The 10,854-nt window shown below is 34.7% G+C and overlaps 1 protein-coding gene across 2 annotated transcripts; it reads right to left on the reverse strand.

Moving 5' to 3' along the window:
• Nucleotides 1-1,723: 1,723 nt before the first annotated feature.
• gphb5 (glycoprotein hormone subunit beta 5) lies at nt 1,724-9,641 on the reverse strand. Of its 2 annotated transcripts, none has more exons than XM_056471232.1 (4): nt 9,385-9,641; nt 9,254-9,297; nt 5,233-5,431; nt 1,724-1,994 (listed from the first exon to the last, which is right to left on the reverse strand). In XM_056471232.1, exons 2-4 carry the CDS (start codon nt 9,280-9,282, stop codon nt 1,803-1,805), a joined length of 420 nt encoding a protein of 139 aa, XP_056327207.1. In that variant the 5' UTR covers nt 9,283-9,297; nt 9,385-9,641; the 3' UTR covers nt 1,724-1,802. The 2 variants fall into 2 exon arrangements, with proteins under 2 accessions (XP_056327207.1, XP_056327208.1); XM_056471233.1 differs by having other exon boundaries at nt 9,254-9,313.
• Between the last annotated feature and the right edge of the window lie 1,213 nt (nt 9,642-10,854).

Below are 10,854 nucleotides of genomic sequence, written 5' to 3' on the forward strand. Positions count from 1 at the left end.
GAACGAGGAAATAATGGTGTTTGGGGTTAATGGGATTGAATTCTTATTATTCAAATATACCCAGATTTTAATTCTATGGCACCTTTAAGTACATACAGAAATATTAACTGCATATAGTTTTTGTGGTTGAGAAGGTTAGTCAGAGCAGGTGGTGAATATGTGAGCATGAATGACAGTTTGCTGTGAGTCAGTGTTTCAGATGAGAGCAGTTATTGAGCAGGTGGTTGGACCCCCTAATGACAAACCCCATGCCATCCACAAGACGTCTCCTTTCTTTATCACACACACACATACGGACATGTGTCATATAGTCAAGACTTTTGCCTACAGCATCTATTCACAGGGTTGGAAGAAGCACTTAAAGCAAATCTCCTGGAGAAAAACCACAACCATTTTAATCGGTTCTTGCAGTTTTCTAGTTTCTTAAATGGTTTCTTAAACCAGTTCATCTGGTACCAACAATCATGCCACATTCAAAGTCCCCTAATTCACCTTTCTTTGCCATTTTGGTATTCAGTTTGAACTTCAGCAGAACATAATGACTAAATTGCTGTGATTCTTTAAAACCTTACTGTACCTTTAAGGTAATTTACACTCATCAGCCTCTATATTAGGTACACCTATCCAACTGCTCGTTAACACAAATTTCTAATCAGCCAATGAACGTGGCATGGTTGGTGTCAGACGGGCTGGTCTGAGCATTTCAGAAACTGCTGATCTACTGGGATTTTCCCGCACCACCATGTCAAGGATTAACAGAGAATGGTCTGAAAAAGAGCAAATATCCAGTGAGCGGCAGTTCTGTGGGCGCAAATGCCTTGTTGATGCCAGAGGTCAGGGGAGAATGGCCAGACTGGTTCCAGCTGATAGAAAGGCATCAGTAACTCAAATAACTACTCGTTACAACCAAGGTAAGCAGAAGATCATCTCTGAATGCACAACACATCAAACCTTGAGGCGGATGGTCTACAGCAGCAGAAGACCACACCGGGTGCCACTCCTGTCAGCCAAAAACAGGAATCGGAGGCTACAATTGCCACAGGCTAACCAAAATTGGACAATAGAAGATAAAATTTAAGATGGAAATTGAAATTGGTTTGTTTGGTTTAATCATGGATGTGCAGCTGACAAATCAGCAGCGACTGCGTGATGCGATTATGTCAATATGAACCAAAATCTCTGAGGAATTTTTCAGTACCTTGGTGGATCGATGCCATGAAGGATCAAGGCCAAAATAGGGTCCAACCTGGTACTAGTAAGGTGTGCCTAATAAAGTGGCCGGTAAGTGTATGTCAAAATGCAATTCCCTTTATATTATAAGAGTTGGTAGGATTTTTTATTTCATTTTTTAAATATATATTATATTTATATATTATATTATAAATATTTATTTATTAAGTTTTGAAAAATCTAATATGATCACCAAGGCTGCATTTGGTCAAAACTACAGTAAAAAAAAAAACGTATATACTTAGTATAGAGTAATACTATAATTATATTACTATATAATATTTATAATTAAAATAAAAACAAATCATCTTTAAATTACTTTTTAGTGCTACATTTGACATTATTTCATTACTTCAAAACAGTTGCTGTTAATTTTATTATAAATTGTGATGCATAAAGTGAGATCAGAGGTACAGTGTTTGCTGGTTTCTTAATTTTTTTCTCTTTTCAAATGATAGAAAAAAAGACGATGGCAAAGAAACAGATACAATGATTGATATACTGATTGACTTTATTCATGCAGTTTTACAACGGTCATGACAAGAGGGCGGTCTGGTTTCTCTTGCACATGGTCAGACTGAAGTTATACATTCAGTGGTGCTGGTGAGACAAAGGCCGCAGTCACATCGCAGGGCCACTGGGAAGCTGTAGGACGGGTCCACGCCAGCGGTGCAGTTGGGCAGCAGCACCGTCTCCTGTCGAGTCTCGTTATAGGTGCAGACGCGCTGGTGAGACTCGATGAACGGCGGCTCCAGCACAGGCTTCTGCAGTGATCGACAGGTGTGTCTCAGAATGATGTCATCAGGATTACAAGGGCTTTTCACTTTGTTTTGTTTTTAGATAGACTGTAGACTTAAAAGCATATATAAAGTTTAATGTTTAGTCATTGCAGATTCTTTAATTTTTTAATAATGTCCCAAATGTCTGTTCTATCCAAATGCAATTAATTTAAATAGAGATTTGTAACTGAAGGCACTATTTAAGGCTGCAGGCTAAAACACAGTTTTTATTTTATGTAATTGTCAAAGTTGTCTTTTGGCTTTTCATAAAGTGCTTTTTCAGACAAATTTAAATAAAACACCTAAAATATACTTTGTAGTGTTTCTTTAATGGCAAGTTTTTTAGATTTTGATATAGGTCTCAAACTTCAGCAGAATTTATATAAACTTTAGTTTCATTCATTTCAATACTATTTTTTAGAGGGTTGTGTTCAAACATAATTTACCTGATTGTATACAACATTGTATTCCACAAAAAGTTATTTAGAAAAAAAAAACTGGTTGTTTGCAGTATTTTCTGAAATATTGAGTGTTTTAAATGTGTAGTATGTAAGTTTTAAACCCAGTGGTTGAACTAGGTATTGCATTCCTGGATCAAAACAAACGCAAGCACAGGTTGCCAGATTGAGGACCAACAAGGCTGATTTAAGTCGTGTTCTAAATAAAAGCAACGGCACGCAATAGAAGGAATATTTTCCATATTGAAATTAGTTTTTGTTCTAACCAACACCTGGAATTGATATATTAGAAACGGCTTCTATTTCTTGCAGCTGAACAACAGAAAACAATGATCACCTCAGGTACATCTCATGTGCTTTATTCAGAGTTAAATGCTAATAATGTGAGTTTGAATGCCATTTTACATGACATTTATTGCCATATACTGAAAGCAGCAAAACTGTGCAATTCAACACATATGAGTGATTCAGCATCTGCATTTAACAATGTTAAAGAGGTTTTATATGTATTAACTAGATGATAAACCTTACCATTTTGTGAGTGAGTGCATATTCTGTGATTCTGAATGGCTGTATTTAAATTTCTGTCGTGTTTCGTCTGGTGCAAAACAGCCAAACTGCTTATCACTGCGTATCTCGTCACTTAGCGTGTTGTTAGGACAAGGGGTTACAATGTAACCTGCTCACCTAATGTTTACGCTCGTGATATTTATATTATTTGCTTACCAATAAGCTCATGTGGAACTCTGAATCTGCTTCTCATTTCAGAGTCTGCCACTGTCCACCGGAGGTCGCATTTCGGTCACGGACGCATGCTTTGAGAGCCTTTATGAATGAATGAATGAAATATGCGATTTTCCATGAAGGCAACCCGGGCTGCTGAAATATAATTTGCTAAACTGGCAGTGGGCGGGTTAAAATAACCAAAACAAAGACAGACGTGCTGGCACGGACAACACATTTTCAAAGCAGAATATCTGACTTCAGCATTGTTTTTCAGATAAACAAGAATGTTAACTTAGCATAGTTCTTAAATATCTGCAAATATATTATGGTATTTTTATGCTTTAGAAGAGTCATAAACTTACATACAGTACCTTTAAAAAAGTACCTAGCTCCACTCTAAAAAAGTAGAGCTGACTTTTTGTGATATAAATACAAATTAGTGTGTCTTAATTAAATTATGCTTGTTAACATATTTAAACAGCATTTTAAAATACTTTTCATGTTTTTATTTTTTATTTTTTTTGCTAATCTTAATATGTAGTAAATCCATGATAATTTAGGAATGTATGTTGGTAACTTTTAGTAAATTATTTTACCCTGTTCATCTGCAGTCTTTGCCTTTAAGGTGAAACTGTGTACTTGCCCTCAATTGCCACTTAAACTGGAATGACCTCTTAATCTCAGGTTGAATTAAAGAAAAATGGTTACATTAACAATTTAATGCTGTTTAAACATTTTACAAAAAGAAGCATAAAACAAATGCATTGTAATTATTGTACAATCATTGTAAAACATTCATTCATTCATTTTCTTTTCGGCTTAGTCCCTTTATTAATCTGGGGTCACCACAGTGGAATGAACTGCCAACTTATCCAGCATTTGACACAGCGGATGCCCTTTCAGCTGCAACCCATCTCTGGGAAACACCCATACACTCCCATTCACACACATATTCTACGGACAATTTAGCTTACCCGATTCACCTATAGCGCATGTCTTTGGACTTGTGGGGGAAACCTGAGCACCCGGAGGAAACCCACACGAACACGGGGAGAACATACAAACTTCACACAGAAATGCCAACTGACCCATCCGGGGCTCGAACCAGCGACCTTTAGATGTATATATATATATATATATATATATATATATATATATATATATATATATAGACCCAGGCTTGAGCAAATATCTCTACCATGTTGCTGATATTTTTCTTCCCTTTAATTTCCAGCAATCAGTCCAAGAGGTTCTCCTCTGTCTTAAGAGCTTAAGAGCACTAAAGGAAAAGTGGTTCAATTTATTATTTTTTTTAGAAAGTGATTATTTGGGTCAAGAGGAAGTTCTGTTCCAGAAGTGCTCTGTAATAATTAAATATAATTTCAAACACAATCAATAATGCAAATACAAACGATTTTGCAAATAAAATAAAACTCTACTATTATTATAAGTTCCAAACCACTGTGGCTGGTCACCGTGTCACAGTTTCATACTAAAAAAATACACACATTGCACATATTTTTTTACAGTATAAATATATAATCATTCTTATATCAAGATAACCTGGAAACCAAAATGTGCATTACAATGAAATACATTTATACAATATTATCAGTATAGTCATAAAAATAATCTTTTCTTTTTGAAATAAGTTTATTTTTCTCGTTTTGAGCGTAAACACTAAATTTTTTTCTTTTCTGTTTTTAGAAATCCACAATGTCAGTATTTAATACAAAATGTGCTTATTTGACGATGTTTAATTATTTGAACTCCAAAACAAGACTATTATTATTATCAGCTTTTATTATGATTTACAGTGCTAAGGACCATTGTGAATTATATAGCATGAGCCTAATTCGATGTGATAGATAAAGAAAACCCTGCTAAATAATCCCATAGCATTAACACTACTATAATAAAATATTTCCATCTAGACATTTTTATATCATCTTGATTAAGTATGGATCCTATCGCAGGTGCTCATATTTAGCTCTTCTCCTTCACTCTGTATTTGCAGGTTAATTTGAAAGCAGTCTTACTTGCCAGGTCTCGCAGCGCCCCCAGCAGGCGTCAGTGGTGATGTGCAGACCTCCGCATCCAGGTTTACGCGCCAGAAAGGTGAATTCTCGGACTGCACAGCCGATGAAACGCCGCAGGTTGAGCACTGAAGCCTCGGTATGAGCTCCACAACACAGCAAAACAGCCAGTGTCACGCAGCACAGACTTACAGGAGACAAACTAGCAGAAAAACACACAGAAGACACAACTCATGAGGTAAGAATGATAAGGTGTTAAATAAATTTTACTGTAGGTGCTGAAACTAAACAGGCGATTACTCTTGATTAATGTAGCAGTTTACACTACTGTATGGTTTTGTAAAAGGTTTTTGAAAGGAATTGATATAAATAATATGAAATAATAAAAATAACATGGTCTATAGATTAGGTGACTTGTTTGTCATTTTATGTTACAGTGCATCCGGAAAGTATTCATAACGCTTCATTTTTTCCACATTTTTTATGTTACAGCCTTATTCCAAAATGAATTTAATTCATGTATTTCCTCACAATTCTAAACACAAAACCCCATAATGACAATGTAAAAAAAGATTTTTTGAAATTGTTGCAAATTTATCAAAAATAAAAAACCTGCAGAATCGCATGTACAGAAGTATTCACAGCCTTTGCCGTGAAGCTCTAAAATGACCTCAGGTACATTCTGTTTCCACTGATCATTCTTGAGATATTTCAGCAGCTTAATTGGAGTTCACCTGTGGTAAATTCAGTTGATTGGACATGATTTGAAAAGGCATACACCTGTCTATATAAGCTCCCAGGGTTGACAGTGCATGTCAAAGCACAAACCAAGCATGAAGACAAAGGAATTGTCTGTAGACCTCCGAGACAGGATTGTCTTGAGGCACAAGGCTGGGGAAGGTTACAGAAAATTTCTGCTGCTCTGAAAGTTCCAATGATCACAGTGGCCTCCATCATAAGTGGAAGATGTTTGGAACCACCAGGACTCTCCCTAGAGCTGGCAGGCCAAATAAGCTGAGTGATCAGGGGAGAAGGGCCTTAGTCAAGGAGGTGATCAATAACCTGATGGTTACTCTGTCTGAGCTCCAGCGTTCTTCTGTGGAGAGAGGAGAACCTTACAGAAGGACAACCCTCTGTGCAGCAATCCACCAATTAGGCCTGTATGGTAGAGTGGCCAGACACTCCACTCCACGCCTGGAATTTTCCAAAAGGCATCTGAAGGACTCTCAGACCATTAGAAAACAAAATTCTCTGGTCTGAGACTAAAATTGAACTCTTTGGAGTGAATGCCAGGCGTTACGTTTGGAGAAAACCAAGCATCGCTCATCACCAGGCTAATACCATCCCTACAGTGTAGCATAGTGGTGGCAGCATCATGCTGTGGGGATGTTTATCAGCAGCAGGAACTGAAAGACTAGTCAGCATAGAGATAAAGATGAATGCAGCAATGTACAGAGACATCCTGAACGAAAACCTGCTTCAGAGTGCTCTTGACCTCAGACTGGGTCGACGGGTCATCTTCCAGCAGGACAATGATCTAAAGCACACAGCCAAAATATCAATGGAGTGGCTTCACAACAACTCTGTGAATCCCCTTGACTGGCCCAGCCAGAGCTCAGACCTAAATCCTATTAAACATCTCTGGAGTGATCTGAAAATCGCATGATATATGGTTGTAGCTAGAAGGGATACAGCTGCGGCTGGAAGTTTATGACAATTATTCATATTATTTATTATGTCTAACCCTACCCCTAGCCCAACCCTAAACCCAACCATCACAGTAATGTAAAAACAGTAATTATACAGAATATTATTCATATTATTTATTAAAATGTATTTTATTTACACCTACCCCTACCTTATCTCTAAACCTACACTCACAATGACTTAAAAAGTAATTATTAATTATTGTGGTACAGTGTCACAAAAATTATGTTGTGTTTATGTGAACATGAAACTCCCCACAGAAAAGCCAACTGACCTTGCCGGGGCTCGAACCAGCGAGCCTAATTTGTTTGTTACAAAAATTTGAATGGTATACTGTTATAAAAAAAAACCAAACATATTGTGAAGTGAATTAAACATTTGCAGTACTCTGAGTTAATGAAATATAAATAAAATAATAAAAACTGAAAATATAAATGAACAGAAAAACACCCAAATATTAAATATTTTATCTGTTTTTGTGCCAATTGTCAGCACTTGATGATATTTAAAAATGTGTTGTTAATGATGAGCTTATTTACAAAATGCTCCAAAATGTCAGTATTTCAACAGTAACTGTCAAACATATACTTTTTTAATGCCCTGTTTTTATGTTGTCAAACAATGATTTTACCACTTCCCCAACCCGAAAACCCACCCATCACAGTAATGTAAAAACAGGAAGTATACAGGTTATCAGTTATTAATCTACCCATTAAATTGTATTTTATTTACCCCTACCCCAACCCTAAACCTACCCTCACAATAACATAAAAAATAACTATAGAAATGAACAGAAAAACACCCAAATATTAAATATTTTATGTTTTTATATGCCAAATGTGAGCACTTGATATTTACAAATGTGTTTTTAAATATCACAAAAAATATGCTATAGTGATGTGAGTATATGAAGCTGTATCCCTAGATTTTACCATGAAATAGTCAGATAAGCAAATAAACTAAACTGAACTTCAACTCTGAAATCTGGACTTTACTAGAACTATGTTAAGCTGCTTTGACAAAATCTACATTGTGAAAAGCTCCATATAAATAAACATGAATTGAATTGAATCAGCCTAATTTGTTTGTTACAAAAATTTGAATGGGATTACTGTTATAAAAAAAGACCAAAAATATTGTAAATTAATTAAACATTTGCAGTACTCTGAGTTTATGAAATATGAATTAAATAATAAAAACTGAAAATATAAATGAACAGAAAAACACCCAAATATTAAATATTTTATCTGTTTATATGCCAAATGTGAGCACTTCTGTATTTAAAATGTGTTGTTGTATTATTAAACTATACAAGGCCGTTCTGTATTATAAATAATAAAAACAATATGACACAAAGTATATTTTTAAGAACTTCAATGAGAAAAAATAAATAAATAAGTACACTGTAAAACATTGACCAATTAGTCATGACAACGTATGGTTTTAGTTAATTGTAACTTATCAAACTAAGTTAACCATGTTCTAACTTAATTTTATATTATATATTATATCATTTATGTAATGTTCAATTCAGTTGAGTTCATCTTTATTTCTGTAGCACTTTTATAATGTAGATTGTGTCTAAGTAAATGTAAAGCAGCTTAACATAGAAGACTCTAGTAAATTGAAACAGTGTCAGTCCATTTTTCAGAGTTGAGTGGTTTAATTTTCACTGCTGAAAGTCCAAACACTAAAGAGCAAATCCATCGATGCGCAGCTCCACAAGTCCCAACCATGCTAGCCAGTGGCATATTTATTATTTATTATATATTATATAATTATTATTATATTATACTTTATCATTTTACTTAATTAAGTTATGCAAGCTATTTTAAGTCAGTTTACCATAATATAAGTTAAATGGACTCACAAGGATAATATGATTCTGCTTAAACATTTAAGGCAACCAAGATTTTTTACAGTGTATTAATAATTTGTTATTTTTTTTGCAGACATTTTAAGAATAATTTGTAATCATTCATAAAAATGACGAGCATTTTAAAACTCAATATAATCTAATTTTTTTTATTATTATTTTTTAATCCTGATCACTTGTAGTCAGTTATTACTCAGCACTTAAATAAGCTATTAAGAAACGAGACTGAAACTATTTGTTTATTATAAGTTTTACTTTTAATTTTAGCCTTGAAAATTGCTCTTATACGTTATACGTGCCTTATAACCCTTATACGTTTTTTTCTCTTCTTGTAATTAAAAAAGCACATTTTTCTAATTAAATATCAAGGGTAAAATTGTGAAACTAAAATGTATTATGTATTTTCTAAAAACAGTAATAAATAGTTTGTAAGTTTCTCACCCCTGTGCTCCAGACCGCAGAAAAGCCATCACTTCTTCCAGTGACTGTAGTATAAAGAAGCTGTATTGACATTTTTACTAAATAACAGTAATTTAATCAAATATCAATAAAAGAATCCTCTCAAATCTTACTTGTGTTCGTCCTTTTAGTTTCAGCAAGGCTGAAGATACCTTTATATGGCAGAATCGGCTCACAAATCTCACTTCCAGTCCTGATATCAGCTCTCTTGAAGCGCTTCTGACACTGAACTTACACAAATCTGTAATTTATTAAAAACGGCGCTGCCAACCCCACCTAATCCAAACAGGGCTGTCTCTGTAGCTCAGGCTGCATTCAGCAGTAATAAAGAGATGTCACACAGACTGAAGACAAACAGGGAAGGAGCCGATGTGTTGGTGTGTGTGGAGACTCATCCTGACCCTCGGGCTCTGAAATCTGCAAAGTCTTACTTGCTGCTCAGGTACATCAGCCACACATCCATTAGCTTAATCAAGAGGAAAGAAGCTCTTTTTGTTCAGAGTCATCCACATGGAAGAAGAATCGGAGGAACCTTCGTGATCTAATCCATGTAATCATTTATTCATCCATCCATCCATTTGTCTTGTGAGTTGTGTTTAGATCTAGTGGAGTCAGGACAGGTTAAATGAGAGATCAGGCTCCAAACTGTCTTACCATAGTAACATTCTGGCAAAATAAAAGATTTTCTTAAAATGAGGCACAAATCTTTATAATCTTTATAGACCTGGGGCTAGGATGACAGTTATGTTGCCATTTTCTTTTTTTATTTATTATTAATCTACATTGTTACATAAATAAAGTGGAATTAAAGGGATAGTTTGCTTAAAAATGAAAATTCTGTCATCATTTACTCATCGTCTGCTTGTTCCAAACCTGTTTGAGTTTTTTCTTCTTCTGGTGAGCACTAAGGAAGATGCACTGAATAATGTAGGGGGAAAAGCCATTGGCATGTTGTATTTTTTTACTTTGGATGTCAATGGCAGCTTTTCTCCAACATTCTTCAGAAAATCTTGTTTTGTGATCAGCAGAAAAAATCTTAAACTTGTAGATCCACATGAGTGTGAGTAGTGAGAAATGTTTGGTTTTGTTTGGATTTCTTAAGCGAGTGATTTGACTATATGGTCACTTAATTACTAATGAATTTAGATTATTAATTTTAAAGATATTTAAAAAGTTCATGTTTATTTCAATTATGATTATAGTTTAATTTAGTACAATTATATACAATTCTGACTATTTCTTACCTGAGTATATTTGAGGTAAGTAAAGTTTAATCTGAAACCATTTTCAAGTAACGTTAAAGGGATAGTTCACCCAAAAATGAAAATTCTGTCATCATTTTCTCTTCCTCCCTTGTTCCAAACCTGTTTGAGTTTCTTTCTACTGTTAAACACAACCATGTAAAAAACAGTCATTGAGCCTTCTATGGCATTTTTTTTTGTTTTACTATGGATGTCAATAGCTGCTTTTCCCCCAACATTTTTCATTATATCTTGTGTTGTGTTCAACAGAAGAAAGAACATCATAAAAGCTTAAACCTGCTTAAATGTGAGTAAATGGTGAGGAAAATTAGTTTTGGGAGA

Source organism: Danio aesculapii, chromosome 13 (genome assembly GCF_903798145.1).
Source record: "Danio aesculapii chromosome 13, fDanAes4.1, whole genome shotgun sequence".
Taxonomy (NCBI): Eukaryota; Metazoa; Chordata; class Actinopteri; order Cypriniformes; family Danionidae; genus Danio; species Danio aesculapii.